Source organism: Populus trichocarpa, chromosome 19 (assembly GCF_000002775.5).
Source record: "Populus trichocarpa isolate Nisqually-1 chromosome 19, P.trichocarpa_v4.1, whole genome shotgun sequence".
Classification (NCBI taxonomy): Eukaryota; Viridiplantae; Streptophyta; class Magnoliopsida; order Malpighiales; family Salicaceae; genus Populus; species Populus trichocarpa.
In genome coordinates this window covers 2984268-3002570 of record NC_037303.2, presented here as the reverse complement: position 1 = coordinate 3002570, position 18303 = coordinate 2984268, and the positions used below count along the sequence as shown (strand labels likewise).

General features: G+C 28.0%; 1 protein-coding gene across 1 annotated transcript; it reads left to right on the top strand.

The window, feature by feature from the left end:
* Positions 1–7987: 7987 nt before the first annotated feature.
* On the top strand, positions 7988–9883 carry LOC7487177 (phosphoenolpyruvate carboxylase kinase 2). The gene is made up of 2 exons (XM_002325735.4): positions 7988–8827; positions 9358–9883. Exons 1-2 carry the CDS (start codon positions 8044–8046, stop codon positions 9402–9404), a joined length of 831 nt encoding a protein of 276 aa, XP_002325771.2. The 5' UTR covers positions 7988–8043; the 3' UTR covers positions 9405–9883.
* The last annotated feature ends 8420 nt before the right edge of the window (positions 9884–18303 follow it).

The following is an 18303-nucleotide window of genomic DNA, read 5'->3' as shown; positions in this document are numbered from 1 at the left end:
TATTTTGGTTATTATTCTTTAAATTTTTAACATTCATATATATATTTTAATATATTTTTGATGAAATTAATATCAAATATATATATGTATATGTATGTATGTATGTATGTATGTATGTATATACCTGAATGAAGAAAAACAACATTGTTGGAGGAATAGTGTCGTCTACAATGCCCTCTGCGTCCTCCTCCACTAGTTTAGGTGTGTGTTTAGCAGTGTGGTTGTAGATCATTTTTAAATAATTTTTTGTATCAAAATGCATACTAATAATTTTTTTTTATTTTTTAAAAATTATTTTTGACATTAATATATAAAACAATTTAAAACATATAAATTATATTAAATTTAAATAAAAAAATAAAATTAAATTTTTAAGAAACACAGCCGCAACCACATTCCCAGATGTTCCCACTTTTGCTTGTGATAATAGAAGAAAACATGGTGCAAGCCGGTTGTCCTTACGTAAGCAATTACGTCTGGGTACACGTGGTGCAAGCTGGCTGGCTGGCTGTTCTTATGTAAGCAATTACGTATGTGAACATAGGCATAGGCTTGCGAACCTAGCTAGGTTAGGTGCTTTATATGCTTGCTTTTTTCTTAGCAGATTAGAAAAAACTGCTCAAGGGTTCCACCAATTTGCAACACTGGTCAACCTTTTACGTTTCTTTATATTACAATATAAATTTTACATAATTGTTAAAAAAATTTACTTGAAATAAGAGTATAAGTAAAGAATTAGTAATTAAAATTGTGATAATTATTCCTTAAAAATATATAAGAATAATATATTTTTCAAAAAAATTATATTTAACATCAATGTATCAATACAATTCAAAAACACTGTAAACAGAGTTTTTAAACCCGGCTCAGTCCAAGACACGAGTTTCGACCGGGTCGTCCGGGTCAATTCTATTTTTTTAAAATCAAAATGACGTCGTTTTAGTAAATAAAAATAAAAGTCAATGGATTGCAACCGAGTTTTTGACCGGACCACCCTGGGTTTTGACATTCCCTATTTTTTTTTAAACCTGGCCCGGTTTCAGTCCCAGGTCGGCCAGATCCCAGGTTGACCCGCTAGACCAGGTTTTAAAACTATAACTATAAAAAAATTTAATTTTAATTAAAAAAAAAAACTGCACCATAACCCATCTAAAATATCAGAGCTGTTTCTCCATTATCGGAAGAGAGTATATAAAACTAATTATAATAATTTAGATATGAACTATATGTTTCTAAATAAAATTCTAATTGGATGCTTTTACGGTTGCATATAATTCGATTTAATTCTCTACATTCAAAGAATCCTTTTATATATTGATAAAATCTATATATAGAAACGGTTTTTCTTCAATGCAATAAAGTATTTATCTTTAGCAAAAAAAAAAAATAGCTCTTTATTTTTATAGTGAAGACTTAAAAAATAATTAATAATATCTACTAAGCAATGAGAATAAACAAATAAAATAAGAACATAATAATTAAGATCATATCAAAGTCCATCAAAATAAATTGAATTCTTAATTGGTTGGTATCCCATGTTATTTTTAGTAATTTATTAATACTTTCGACCAACCTTATCAAGAATGAAAAAAAAAACCATTTTATCATGATTCCTAAAAAAAATTATCTTCTACGGCATCGTTTGGTAACGTGTTTCTTAAAAATTTAAATTTTTTTATTAAAAATTAATTTTTATGTGTTTTAGATCGTTTTCTTGCACCAATCTCAAAAATAATTTTTAAAAATAAAAAAATATTATTTTGATGCATTTTAATATCAAAAACACTTTAAAAATCAACTGTAATCACACTTCCAAACAGACAATAAGAATCTCTTACAAGTATTGGAATTTATTTTATTCACATATACCTAATTTTAGCATATTACACTGAAAATTATTTTGTATTGACAATTAAATGCAATTATTCAATCACAAACAATTAATGAACTTTTATTCAGATTTTAAATATGGAAAATTAATTTAAACAAAATCATTCCAAGTTTCAAATATGAAAGAGTTAGGCAGTGTTTGGGAACGCGGTTCAATTTTTGTTCTTAAAAAATTTGAATTTTTTTGTTTTTGCTAAAATTTAATATGGTTTGTACGTTTTAGATTGTTTTGATGTGCTGATGTCAAAAATGATTTTTAAAAAATGAAAAAACATCATTAGCATGCATTTTGACACGAAAAGTTATTTGAAAAACACCTGCAACCACACTGCCAAACACGCTCTTAATTCCATAAACAAATGAATTTATTAATTGAAATATTTTTTAAATAATTTATATGGTGACATTTGTTTATTGTCCTCTGTAAGGGGCTCCAGGCTCTATGCTCGAGTGGGGGCTTGGTGGCCGTACAGATGGAAAGGGACCAATCCTTTTCAAAAGCATTCAATACTTTGCCACGTGTGTGACCCTACTTGGTGTGTCCTTTATCTGTACCTCACACCGTCCGGCAATCACTCACTTGAATCCAACAATAAAGGTGGAATGGCCTGAGTTTTTTAGTTTTTTGTTTTTTTCAAAATAAAAGTTATATATAAAATATTAAAAAATAACATAATTTGTAAAGTTGAAGATGACGTGTCAAAAGTCACATATGACGTGTGATTTCTTTAAAAAACAATATGATAGAGCTATTATTTTATGTTAACATAGATTTGGATAAGAAGAATTATATTTACTTTGAAATGATATGTTGTATTTTAAATTATATTTATAGAAAATTGTTTGATTTTTTTTACAAAAAAAGAAATTTTTTATAAAAATTAAAATAAATCATCAAGTTATTAGATCACGTTTTTAAAATCAAAACTCACTTTGAAAATCTGCTTCCAAACTCCTTTATGATTATAATTAAAATACCATGTCACTTTATATTATTTCTTCAAAATTGACATGTAATATCTATAATTCTATAAATTATATTATTATATTATGGTAACGATTGATTTTTAATTTGTTTTTTGTTTAAATATACACTGAAATAATTTTTTTATTTTTTAAAATTTATTTTTAATATCAATATATCAAAATAATATAAAAAATAAAAAAATAAAAAAATAAAAAAATACTTTTAAAATATAAAAACAAACAAAATATAAATATAAAACGTGTTTTTTTATATTTTATTCATATTAAAACTCCTGAATTTTTGTTTCGAAATCCACTAGCCACAATAATGTATGGACCTATGGACCCACCCCAAATTGTTTTGGGAATAAATTACAATCTAGAAGGTTCACTGGAGAGTATAGTTGTTCCCTGTTTAAGAAAAATGTAGAGAGAAATTCAATCAAGAAAAGCAAAGAGGGACACGTTTTTGTTGATAATGGTGGGGGACATAAATGCTCAACAAGTGGAAAATGCCCCGCCAAGAAAACTTTTATATAGTCAAGCTAGCTTTCCATTGTGTCACCTTTTCTTCTTCTTTTTTAACTTCACTTTTTTTTATTTTTTTAAATTAACATGTTTTTTATAACATGATTTATAAAAAATTTGATGAAATAATACAGTTTACATATAGTGTAATTGAAAAACATGAAATTTTACCTTGTTATTATTTAGAAACATGATATTTTAAAAGAAATTATAAAATAATCTGAACAAATTAATTACGATTAGTAAAGAAAAGAGAGAGAAAATAAAAAAAGAGAACTGAAGTCACGTCAAAATTTTGATTATAACATCATTGAAATCATCTGAAAAATCTCCATAAAACAAATCCAACAATATTAAAAAGAATCACCAACAATGAATACAAAAAGCCACACTTGTTTGAAAAGGCAAATGAACCTTATGCCATCTTTGGAGCAACAAGTATAGCACACCTAGGTTACCATTAATAACTTTTTTCTAGTGTTGCTGGATTTGTCTTGTCAGTATCATTTTAATGATATCGATGATGTTATAATCAAAGTTTATTTATGTATTCAATGTCTTTTTCTCTTTTTTTTCTCTTTCTTCTCATCTTAATTTACATAAAATTATTTTATAATTTTTTTTAAATATCACGTTTCTAAATACCAACAAGTTTAAATTTTATATTTCTCAATATAAACTATACTATTTTTTTTTATATCAAATCATGTTATTTTATCATTAATGCTAGACAAACATGCTAATAAGAAAGAACAAGCACCTGATTTCTTGTAAAGTGAAAGGAAGTGGTGGGCAAGTGACAAAACTAATAGCTATTGATAAATGATAAGGATTAAATCGAAGACAATAAGGATTAAATCGAAGACAATAATTTAATTTAATTAAAAAAAAGAGGCCATTGATGTGATAGCACTGAATGCATTATTGTGCTTGTAATGATGTGCAGAAACAATGAATGGAAAGCAGCAGCTAAAGTAGTGGAGACAGGACATGTACCTCTGCGTACTGCTTAACACCTGATTCCTATAACAAAAGGTGGAGACTGGAGATACGATGATTTTGATTTTGATTTTCACCTGTTGATGCATGTATATCCCTATCACTTTACATACCATTTATTTTTATCTTTTAAAAGTACTTTTTTTAAAAAAAAAATACTTTTAAATTATTATTTTAAGATAATTTTTTAAAAATATATATTTTTTAATAATATATTTTTGAATAAAAATTATTTTGAAAATCCATATTATCACACTTGTAAACACCACCTAAACTTATTATATTTTAGTTATAGAAACGCATGTTAAATATATTATTTATTGAATCAATCATGACTAGAGATATTTTACAATATTCAACAAGTAGATAAAGAAAACTTTGATATTTTTTTCTAGAAAAATTAATTTAATAATATGATAGAAAAATACATTAATTAGCAAAAATTGACATAATCAAAAGAATCTAAAGATAAGTAAGAAAAGTGATTAAAATATGAAATTAACTAAAAAAACAATAAAAATATCATTTTCTATACCTAGCACGATTAAACATGAAGTTATGATTGTTACAAACACTAAAATCCTTGTAATTTTGTAATTGGGCTAGTAGAACTTTTTGATTGATTTTAAACTTGATTAAACAGTTAAATTTAAAGTCATGATTGCTCTTATTATATTTTAGGCTTGGCATGCCTGTGTTTTTTTTTTTTTGGCGACACAAACATATCCACAACACTTTCTACATCAGATATTATATAATAATGCACATTTTCTATCACAAGTTGAATTTTATTTGCAAGTTGTTCCTGATATTCTGTGATGATTTTTGAACGGATAAGTGTTAGAGAATAATATAAATTATATCTTAGAATTTTATCTAACAGTTTAAATTATTGGGATAAAATAGTTCTTTAACATGATATTAGAGTCTTAATGACCAAGTGGTTACGAGTTCGAATCTCACCACCCCTATTTATTTGATAAAAATAAAGCACAAGGTAATATGGATCCGTGGGCTTTCACTTGAGTGAGTATGTTAGAAAATAATATAAATCATATCTTGAAACCTTACCTAATAGTTTAAGTTTTTGAGTTGAGATGATTCTTTGACTGTAAGGGTTTAATATTTAGCTTATAAGAAATGATTCCACTATGTTCTACCTTATTCTTCATCAATCATTCAATTTCAACTTATTATTGGTTATGTGGAGAAGGACGAATTTATAAGTTTTCTTCTTAAAAAAACATGGAGGTAAAGTTTTTACATCTATAACATTAAGCTACATAGGATTAAAAAAAAAAAAAAAATCATAATCCCAGAGTTAGTGGAGTTCAGCTGAAAGTATTTCGCTCATGATTCTTCATTATTATGAGTTGGTGGGGGTGCTGTAAATGGATGATCTCCATGATGGATTCATTAGTATCAGATTTATTAAATTTGATTTAACAAGTTTTTGTTTAAGCTCATGTAATAGTTAGACAAGTTAATTTAACTTGAGTTGAATCGATATATTATGATATCATTTCAAGATGTTTTTTTTTAAATTAAAATAATATTATTTATAAAAAATAAAATAAAATTTAAATTGAATTTTGATTAGGATAATTATATCACAGATTAACGTATCGAGTTATCGTTAGCTTTCATATAACTCTTTTAAACCTATTTCAAATGAGTATCAGATTCATCTGCTAGTTTGAGTTAAGTTTAATAACAAGCGTTAATATAACTAAAATATTTTAAATTTTATGTCCACCAAAATTAAATCACGAATTAGAAAAATAATAATAGTAAAAATAAAATATTTTTTTATCGGTTAATATGTACTTTCTCATGATACATGATAGAAAAACCCAAATATGAAATATTATAATGTCATCGTACGTACATTTTGATTTGGAGTTAGTTACTCAATAATGGCAATGCAAAGATATTTTTTTCAGAAAATAAATAAATTATGTATAAATAAAAATCAAGAAATAGACAAAGGAAACTTCCTAATCCATTTGTTTTTCTCCTCGTAAGAAAAAAAATAAAATTAATTTCCCTACTTTCCAAAACACAAACGACAAACCCCATCAATTTTCTAGCAGGGAAACCATGTTCGTCATTTATTATATTTATTTTGTGTTTATTAATTGCTTCACAAATAAATTTTAATATAAAAAATATTAAATTGATAAATTTTAAGATTATTTTTAATTATTTTGATGTGTTAATATTAAAATAAAAAATAAAAATTATTTTAATATTTTTTTTAAAAAAGTATTCAACACGACCTTGCCAAATATTATTTATATTATATTTATATATGCAAAATAAAAATGTTTGGGAGTGTGGTTGTTTCTTAAAGTGTTTTTCATTCAGAAAAGTATGTTAATAATATTTTTTTATTTTTTAAAAATTATTTTTAAAATTATTTCATCAAAATAATTTAAAAACATAAAAAATATATTAATTCAAAACAAATAAAAAAACAATTTCTTACCGAACACACTAACAAACGAATGTGGCTTCTGCGTATATCCAACAGGTAGTTGGAGAGTAGCCGACACGCCTGTTTGCCATGCACCAAAGGTTTATTCAAATTTCTTATTCGCATAAGGCTAATTTTATTCAAATTTCTTAATTGCAAAAGGCTAAAATTCGTATTTGTGTTTCTGTTTTTTTTTCTTTTAAAATCTATCCTTTGCAAAATAAAATATTCGTATAAAAAAATCACAATGATTATTTTAAAAAATTAGATTACTAGAATTTTAAAGAAATAATATATCAAACTCATTAAATCATAAGTTTGGATATAAAAATAAAATTCTTGAGAAATTCTCTCATAACAATCTTTAACCCACACAAAACAACCTAAAGTTACTAAATCCAAGATCAAAAGTAATATATTTTTCATTATTTTTTTTAAAAATATTTAGATATTAGTCTTTGATTATAATATATTGGCGAGTAAAATCATATTTTTTTCTTGAAAAAAATCATATTATAAAAAATAATTAAAGCTTTTTTTCTTGTTCTTTAGGGTCTCACAAATTGATACGAAAACATATCAAAATTTAAAGCTTTTTTTCTTGTTTTTTATTATAAAAAATAATTAACACATCAATAAAATTATTTGATTTCAAATTTATTAAATCTAAACTCTGCTTAGTACTCCGAAATATGAGTTGGGTAGCTAGCTCGTATTAATTTATATCAATTTAAAATGGTTTTTTTAAGAGTTTTATTTTTTAAATTAAATTAATATTATTCTGATTTAAAAAAACAAAACTAATTTGATTGGAATTTGATGGGAAATGTTTTGATGATTTTATTAAAACATCACTCGTTCATTTTAATCTGAAATTATGAAGAAATTATTTGTTTTTATATTTTAAAAATAAAAAATTTAAAAAATTTATTTTTTAATATTATTTTGGTGATTCAATATTAAAAATAAATTTAATATATATATATTTTAAAAATAATCCTTACAAGTACGTAATAACTGTAACCGGACCCACCAGTTGAATTACAGTTCATAGATTCTATTTTAATTTAAGAATATTCCCAAAACAAATACCCTCACCTCTCTGTCTCTTCCTCTATAAAGTAAGAACATAGCAACAAAAAATTAGTGTAATAAAAAAAAAACCCCAAAGAACCTTCAAGAAAATGTGTGAGACCCTAAAGAACAACTATCAAATTTGTGAAGAGATCGGCCGCGGTAGATTTGGCACAATCTCTCGTTGTTTTTCACCCATCAAGAACGATTTCTTTGCTTGTAAATCCGTAGACAAGAATCTCCTTACGGATCCAACCGACCGAGAGTGTCTTCAAAACGAAGCAAAGATCATGTCCCTCCTGTCTCCTCATCCAAACATTGTCGAAATCTTCGATGTCTACGATACTGAAGACTCTCTTGACATGGTATTAGAGCTTTGCGAGCAGAATACTCTTTATGATCGTTTGATAGAGAGTAATGGAGGATTCAGCGAAGCCATATCTGCGTCTGTAATGAAGCAGTTGTTGACAGCAATAGCGCATTGCCATAGGTTTAGTATCGTGCACAGAGATATAAAGCCGGATAACATATTGTTTGATGAGATGGACCGGGTGAAGTTGGCGGATTTTGGGTCGGCTGTTTGGGTAGCGGAGGAAGGGACGGTGAGTGGGCTGGTGGGTACACCGTATTATGCGGCGCCGGAGGTGGTGATGGGGAGGGATTATAATGAGAAGGTTGATGTGTGGAGTGCTGGGGTGGTTTTGTATGCTATGTTGGCTGGATTTCCTCCGTTTTATGGGGAGACTGTTGAGGAGATTTTTGAGGCTGTTGTTAGAGGGAATTTGAGATTTCCGCCTAAGGTTTTTAGAAATGTTTCCCCGGAAGCTAAGGATCTGTTGAGGAAGATGATCTGTAGAGACGTTTCTAGGAGATTTTCAGCTGAGCAAGCTCTGAGTAAGTTCCTTCGATTTTTTTTGAGATTTTTGGGTTAAGTCTTAGACTTTTGGTGATCTTTTTGAGGACTTGAAGTGGGTTTCTTTTGATTAATGAGTTCATGAGTTAGAATACTGAAATGAATTTTCTTTATTTTCACAATTTTCTTGTTAACCAAACAGGGTTTTAGAACCTTTTTTTTTTTTTTTTTTTTACTTTTGGTGATCTTCTTGAGGATTCGAAGTGGGGTTTCTTTTGATTAATGAGTTCATGAGTTAGGTTTCCAAAATGGGCTTTCTTTATTTTCACAATTTTCTTGTTAACCAAACAGGTTTTTGAACCGTTAGAGCACAATCCTCTGTTTTTGATAATTTAAGATGGGTTTTCTTCCGATCTCAGAATTTACCAGTTAAAATGCTGAAAAGGCTTTTCTTTTTCAACAAATCTCTCATCAACCAAACATAAATTTTATCCTTTCTCTGGCTTTGAATCACTCTTTCGATGCTCCTAAATCAGTAGTCTCACTCTGTTTCGTGCTTTGTGGAATGCAGGGCACCCATGGATCTTGAGTGGAGGAGAGACAGTTTCAATGGTCTAATCTGCCCTTGTAAAATCCAAGAAAATACACTGGAAGCAAGTACTGCTAATAGCTTATCACTCTGCGGTGTGTACATATACAACTACCTATCAAGTCACAAGATCCCGACTTTTCTTTGTGCAGCACAAAACCCTATGGTGAATACTTCCAGAATCTCAGTTTTTTCCATGCCAGAGAGTAGAGAGGATGGGAGAAATGGACAAAGAAACAGTCACATGGCATCTTCTCTCGTGGGAGGCTCTGCTGCAAAGGACTGTGACCTTTTTTTTTTTTGTTTAGTTTTATCTTTTTTGGCCTTGTTTTGTGTGATGAGAGAATCCAAGAGAGGCTGTAGATAGTTAAGAAGAAAATGGTTGAGAATCCCGTCTTTCCCCGCCTTTGCTTGTTTTTTTTTTATGAAGAATTCAAGGAAGTGAGAAAGCTAAAGAAAGTTTGTAATATTACTACTTTAATATGATGTCTCTACTTTTAACTTTTTACCAGCATTGTTGTGAATATATCGTCATGTCTTGGTTAGAGCTTTAGTTGTTTTTATTTTTTCAAAATGTTCTTAAAAAATAAAAAAAGTTATCGTTTTTTTTATTGTGGGTGTTCGGACCTGTTTACGCGCATCTCGACTAATCTACGACTATGAAAGCTTGCTTCTAGTGATCCTGAGGTTTATAGCACTCGAACTAGTTCGAGTTGATAATCTTTGAAAAACAAACTCAGGACTTGACCGGTTAAATTATATATTTTTGGGTTATTTTTAAATTATTTTTATTTATATTTTTACATTATTTTAATATATATGCTAATATTGAAAATAATTTTTTAAAAATAAAAAATACATTAATTTAATATATTTCTAAAAAAATATATTTTTAAAAATAATAATATCTTACCACAAATAACCCCTAAATTTTTGTGGGATCTGAGTGTGCAACTTTTGTTTGATTTTCTGTGTAGCCATGTAGTAAATGCAAGCTGCGTCATCTTGTCACGAAGGCATGTTTCAAGTATATGCCATGGCATATGCTGTTATTAATTTTTTAATATAAAATAAAATTGTTTTTTTTTAACGTTTCTTAATTTTAATTTTTTTGAATTTACCAAATCAACTTTAGATATTTATTATAAATAAGTTATTTTTTAAATCAATTCAAATTAAAACTTGACTTGTAACGTATTTCAAGTTATAAATTTAATATACTAACTCGGGTAATGAGAATAAATTTAATAGGCTGTGAAAAATATGATGCTGTCGGAGCAATGAGATTCAAGAATCAATAATGTTGTCTTAGCTCCCAAGTTTATGCTAGCCGTTGAGTGTCTTGCACGTAGTGAAGTCAAAGGTTTGATGCTTACAGGCGGCTTCCATACATGTGGAAGACCTTTGCATACAGCATATGCTTAGATTATGCCATTTCTTGGCACCATTAATGTAGACCTCTCCTCTTGCCTTAAGATATGGGATTTAAACTGTGCATTTGTCAAAGCTCCCATGCCTTTGGGGTAGGGGGGTAGACTTTGAAAAAAAATAATGATTAAAAATTTATTTGGAAGTATGGTTGCGGTTGTTTTTTATGCTGAAATGTATCAAGATAATTTTTTTTATTTTTTAAAAATTATTTTTAAAATCAGCGCACCAAAACGATCGAAAACATAAAAAAATATTAATTTGTAGTTAATTTTTTTTAAAATTTTTTTTGAAAACATAGGTTGGCCCGCGTTTCCAAACGCTCTCTCAATAACTAAGAAAATTAATAATTATATTTCATTAAAATAATTAAAAAAATATTAATTTAACATTTTCTAAATAAAAAATTAATTAAAAAAACACTTTAACAAATAGATTTAACTATATATATATATATATATATATATATATATATATATATATATGTGATAAATTAAGTTGAGCATTGAGAATGAGTTCTACATAAAAATTGGGAATCGACTTCAAATTAAATCGCCCCCGCTGACAAGATTAGCATCAAGCTAAAAATTAATTTTTCAAATAAATAGTATTTTATTTAAGATATTAAACAGGACATTTGAGTTATCAAAATGTCCTATTTATTTGAAAATTGTGTCAGCAACATTAATTGCTTGACAAGAACTCCTTTTTGTGGTGTGTGATTGATATCAACTAATTATTATTAATCACACCCCCCTACTCCAGATCTAGTGTTAAAAAACATTAATTTATAAATAATTCAATGAATTAACTTTAATTTAGTAAAACTTTTGTTTAGTTTTTTTAAAATCCTAAAATAATATGATATTTTATTATTTAAACAGTTAGATTTATAACTTAATTTTTTTAATTAATATGGGTCTTCGGGTCAGTTTATAATCTTGACTAATTCTATAGGTCCTGAAATTAATAACCATGTAAGCCTCCAGTTGCTATTATATTAGCAACCATATGATTCGAACCTGAATTTACAGGAAGACTAAATCCTTTAATCTCAAGTTTTCATTATTAAACCATATACTAGATAATTTTATAATTCAAATTTTTAATAATTAACTCGTATCAATTTATAACTCAAATCTTACATTAAAAAATCTCGGATTATATTTAATAAATATGATTTAAAGTCACATCAATCGTGAATTAACTCAATAAATAAAAATGAGGCATTATCATGAGTAAGACGATGTTATTAAATGGATTCAACATCCATTATTGAGAAAAAAAAAAAAAAAAAAAAAAAAGCTTAGTCTATCTAGGAGGACAAAAGGATCCCTCTCAAGACAGCAGGTGAATCTTGCATTATTGTACCCTAGAAATGAATTTAAAATCTTGAGGGGAGCCTGCCGAAAGATGAACAAATCCAAAATAAACAATAAAATAGAAATAAAATAGCTGGTGAGGGACTAGCTGGAAGTGATGAATCTTGCTGGATGGGGATCAGGTGTGAAAGCTTCTTTGATAGCTTATCATGGTTCCTAGTTGAGGAATCTTCAGCAGTGGCAGAGGACCAGACAAGTACAGACAGAGGAGAGAGGGAGACTTGTCTTTTTTTTTTTGGAGTCTTTGACCATCTTTTTATGTGTAAAACAAAGTAATCACTTGGGACTCAAGCATGCTTGGTCTCCTGTTAGGTATGATAATAGATCCAGCATCTAATTTGATAAGTTATCTCCATCATCTAGAGTCTTCTTGACCTAATAAAATGGTACCAAGTGTCACTCTGGTTAATTTTAAAATTTATTTTTTAAAAATTATTACTTTAGTCCACCACTGAAAACTTATATAATTATTAATTTTAGAGTCTTGAAAAATTAGTCGAGATATATATAAACTGATTCAGACACCTAAAAAATTTAAAATGATCCCATATATTCATTGAACTTGAAAAAGGATACATGGCCTTCAATTCCCAAACCCTAAACATGCCTCTAAGTTTTTTTTTTTTTTTTTTTTTATGATGGGAAATTTAAACTATGTTTGGACTTCAATTCTAACTTTACCTAATGTATACTTTAGCCTTGGAGATCAAAAGAGTAGAGGAAAATGGCTATTCCTTCTTCAATTCCTTGAAAAATTTCCTTTATAACCATGGGTTGAAACTGTATTTTACCTTAATTATAATTTTAAAAGTATTTAATTAATTAATATTCCATGATTTTGTAAGTTTTCTTGAGAACCAAACATATTATAATATTACATGAAAGTGATTATAATAGTTCCATCCAAAAGTGAAGAAGTACTGAACTTAAATTATAAAAATAAAAATAAAAATAAAAATAAATAAAAATCACCAATCATCCACCAACTAGTGGAAGTTGGAAGTTAGCTAGGACCTACCCATGTGATGGGATGAGAAATTGGTTTGTAGTTTCCTTCTTTCTTTCTCCTCTGAGCAATTCTGTCTTCATGTCACCAATTTCTAAGCCAATCCATCATTTTTTCGCAGAAAAACTTGTGGCCAAAGGAGGTTTACAAATGTCTCTTTCAATCCTAATTAATTTCTTATCTGACCATTTCAGTTTCTTGAACACATAAAAACAAAAATAAAAACAAAAACAAAAACATGGCATTTATTCAAAATTTAAAACTAATTTTAAGTGTCCAAATAAAAAATTGATATAAGCAACATCAAAAGGGAGGTAAATCCCTAAAAAAATTAGAAAAATCTCCAAGGAAAAAAACTAAATACCCGTCCCAAAGCTTATATATAAGGTTAGGATTTAAAACATTTAGGCTGCGTGTTTAAAAATATGATAATGGTTGCGGTTTAAATTATTTTTAGTTTATAAATATATTAAAATAATATTTTTTAATTTTTTAAAAATTATTTTTGATATTAATATACTAAAACGATTGAAAAATATAATTTTTTTTTAAATTTAAATTTTAAGAGAATGATTCCCAAACACGCAATTACATATCCCTAAAAAACTCTTTTGATTTCCTAATGTTATGTTGCGTCTCATAGTGCAAGCTCACATGGGTACTTGCAATCTTGTCAAAGATTGATGGCGAAATTAATGGCCTTGCTATTTAATTCTTTCTAGTTCGTCAATGATGTCATCATATATATGCCATGATTGTGGAACGAAATGCTAACAAATAATTAAAAAAATACACACACACATGAATAAATATGAATCAAACCCTAAATCCTTAAAGAATGAGTCTAGAAATATCGAATGTAAAGTCAAATTAATAGTTTGGTCAGACAGAAGCCTGCAACTTTTCTTTCTTAATGTTCATCAAGACTTCTCTTTTTCTTCCTCTTTTTCATTTTAATTCTAGATTACGTGTATGTTCAGTAATGTGATTCATTTTATTTTTACAAAAATATTTTTTAATTAAAAATTTTAGAGAATAATATAAATCATATCTTGAAACCTCATTTAACAGTTTAAACTTTTCGGTTGAATTGATTTTTTGACATGATATCAGAATCTTAATGACCAAGCGGTCACGAGTTCGAATCTCACCATCCTCATTTATTTTATAAAAACTAAACACAAGGTAATGTGAGCTTGTATAAGTTTCAAGCTCAAAGAGCTTTCACTTGAGAGGGTGTGTTAGAGAATAATATAAATAATATCTTAGAGCCTCACCTAACAACTTTAATTATTGGATTGAGATGATTCTTTGACAAAAATATATAAAAATAAGTTTTTTTATATTTATTTTTGATATTATCACATTAAAACTATAAAAATATCTAAAATATATTAATTTGATATTTTTAAAATAAAAAACAATTTTTGAAATAAATTAAAACGCAAAAATAGACACAGCCGTGTTTGATTCGCAAGGAAAACAAAAGTGAACCCGTGACTGAAGCAATTTATTAAGGGCTCCTCTACTAGTCTAGCTAAGTAGCTAGTCAAGACGACAGATTTCAAAATATATACGTTAAGAATGTACTAAGCATCTTCTTAATTTTTTTATTTTTTATTTTTTATTTTTTTTGTGGTGTTAATATTGTCAGTTTGTCACATGCACTTATCAAGCCATTCTTTTGACTTATTGCTCAGGTGGCCACAGGAAATTTGCCCTAATGATGTTCAGGAAGGAGTGTCGTTCGAGTCAAGCTTCCACACGGAGATGGATATTTCATTTTCTTTGAAGGAAAAATCAGACCTTACCAGTAGAATTATCTATTTAGTCCACGAGAAATATGAGAAAAAAACATCTCCTGTGGGGGCCAAAAGAGAGAAAAAAAAAGAAAAGAAAAGGAAATGTCTCCAATGATAAAGGAATCTTCGAGGAACATTGATAAACAGTTTGTTTTTAAATATTTAATTTTTTTATTTTCTTTAATTCAAATTAACTTTTCATGATGTGTTGAGATTGTTTTGATGGGTTGATATTAAAAATAAATTTTAAAAAATAAAAAAATTATTTCAATATATTTTTAAATAAAATATACTTTAAAAAACAACTATTAATACAATACCAAATGGACTGTTAAGATAGTGTTAATTTATTAAATCAAAGAGGAAAATAAGTCAAGATTTTTTTTTAAAAAAATCAAATAATACCAGATTTGATTGGTTTTAATAATTTTTTTTTTTAAAAAAAACACTCACATTCTCTGTATTTTTTTATAGAAAGGAAGGAAGACATTACCATGACTTGTTATAAAATACAAGAAAAATTAGGAATCATATCAATGAAAATTAATTTCCAACTCAAGTTTAATTACAAATTAGTTTTTTTTTATTCCTACCTTATTTAATATATAATTTATGTATTCGTAATTCTCCTTAGCCTATATATAATTTATTATATTATATTTTAATTTTTTTTTTATATTCTAAGCTTTGTTTCGTAGGTATTTCAGTCTAAATTTTATTCGAAGATAACTGATAATCTTAAATTTAAGAGTTTGTTTCGATATTTTGTCCTAGTTATCTAAGATCTAAGCACTAAAATAAAAATAAATATAAAATTCAAAAATATTCAAAACGTATGCAAAAATAAAGAAAATATATAAATCATATATAGACGCGGATCAAGATTTATAATAAATTTATATTTATTTGCTAGATGTCCCAATTCCTTGAATGGACTGCACGATTATAATAAATTAATATTTCCAAAAAATATATTTTCTTATCTTGATTTTCTTTATATTTTTTTGTTTCGAAAGAATAACTAAATAATAAATAAATAATACATGTGAAACCAGCACGATTATTATATATTAAAAAGAAAGAAATCGTTTCCACTTCACAAGGAAAGCAGATATGTGGAGTAGCATATCGATCGAGAAAAGTAGCAGAAGACTTCGAGGTGTCGTTCATGGCGCAGAAGATAATTTATTCTGGCTTCCTGTCCTTCTCCTCGGATTGCTTTGGAGCACAAATGGCAGTTCATGGAGTGAAGAAAGGTTCCCCTTGACTTGTCTGCCTTCCATGTCGTTTGCCCAGTCGTTTCTTAAAATTCTCAATGTACTCGTTTATAAGCATTTTTTCTACCGAGGACTAGTTTATATTTGATAAAAAAAAAAAAAAAGAATCAAACCGACAAGTCAATTTAAGAAATTTCTTAGAAGCAAAGGCAACATAAACTCTTGAAAATCATCATAAAAATAGCATGGAAGTCAAACCTGATCGAGAATTGACTTAAAAAAAAAGTATAGTTCCAAATTTCCTTGGAGTAAGGAAAGATCATGAGCACGATCTTACTTACCCCTGAAGATCTGCAAAGAATACATATGGCATCGGGAATTTTTCTGCCATGCTACAATTTTCTAGACTATGTTGGAAGTATGTTCTTAAAATGCTTTATAGTTTTCAGTATCCAGTGCCACTTGATTGATATATGATTTCTTGGGAGTGCACAACCTGCATTTTCTGTTTAAAATAAATTTTAAACTAAAGGGTATAATTAAAAAAAGTTATAGTTTCAGGTGCCATGACACTTACAATTTATGCTATAGGTCGACCCCCGTCATGGTTGTCGACCTAGCTAAAGTCTCACTCGAAAAAAAGTTGGATCGTTGAGTCAACTCAATAATTTTTTTAATATAAAAACATCATTTTATTCCTTTTAAAAAGTATTATTTAGGGATGATTATATTAGATTTTTTTAGATTAACCCATCAGATGCATCTTTTTTTTTATTCAAATTAAAATCAAATTGATATTAACCTTGGAATTATAGATTTTTTGAATTAATCGAGTAGGTCAGATAAGATTATTAAGAACCCAATTGGTTTATGCTAGTCAACTCTTCTCCCCTTACTCAAATTTTTCCAAGGACTCACAAAAATCTACCATCAGCAGAGATGATGATAAGAATAGAATTCAGAGAAGAAGAAGAAGAAGAACAGTGATATCAAGTCCACAACGTTATAATATCTCACATCATAATAGAAACTTAACTAGTGAAACTGAATATTTCCTTTATTATAGCTAAAATTAACTATTTTCAATTGCAATTAAATAAAACAAAAAGGAAATGTCTAAGCTCTGCTCTCCACCTCTATTCTTTAACGTGTGCAAGAATCTTATCAGATAAGCTTCTTATCATACTCCCTTCTCTTGTAGAAAATCTACAAAACCGTTGATTCCACAGGACTAGTTCTTAATTTCAATACCATGGCTTCCCGCTCCTAGTTTGCCGTCACCACAGAGAAAAGCTAGCAGGCCTTCAAAATTTGTAATGGAGATTCTTGTCAAAACTGGAGAGCTGGAAGAACTTGAACCACTTTTATAGCCAGGTCACATCAACACGAGCATGCCATGCAGAATAGCGCGCACTTCAATCCCATGGCGAGCCACCATTTCTTTGAACCCATGGCTCCAGCTAGTGGAATTTGGCCACAAGTAAGAAGACAGCAGCCTTCACACGTTAAACATTGAAAAAAATAAACAGTGCCATATTGATTCAGACTTGAGAGCCTTCGGAATGAGGTGAGGCTGGCAAACCAACACTTCTGTTCCATGTTTTTACGCAATGATCCAATGCAATTCCTACCTCGTTCCTCATTCGCATTTCCAAATAACCTCGTAAGTTGCATATAAAGTGTTAGAAATGGCCAACATGTGCTATAACTACTATGGCAGGGGTAGCGAGGTTCAAGATAATATGGGTTTTCGGGGAGCAAATGATCTAGTCCATTTTTGGTTTGAGTTTACAACATGTGGTCTTGTAGGAAATACAATTACAAGAATTACAGTTTTGATGTAGTTCGAAGCTGATGACAGTAAAAACAAAGAAAAAACACGAAAATTTTAATGAGTAAAAGAGGTTGCTAATATGAATCCCAATTTCAGAAGTTTTATTTTTTCTAAAATAAGAACGATAAAATCTATCTTTTTATAAGGTTTACAAAGCTTTAAATAGATCAAAAATTCTACCTCAACTAAGAAACAAAAATAATAATATGAGATTATAAAGGAATGAAGTATAAAATTTAAAAATAACAAGAAAAATCAC

Coding starts and splice junctions, on each gene's coding strand:
- LOC7487177 (XM_002325735.4), top strand. CDS start 8,044: ATGTGTGAGACCCTAAAGAACAACTATCAAATTTGTGAAGAGATCGGC. Junction 8,828..9,357: donor TTCAGCTGAGCAAGCTCTGA/GTAAGTTCCTTC, acceptor TGTGGAATGCAG/GGCACCCATGGATCTTGAGT.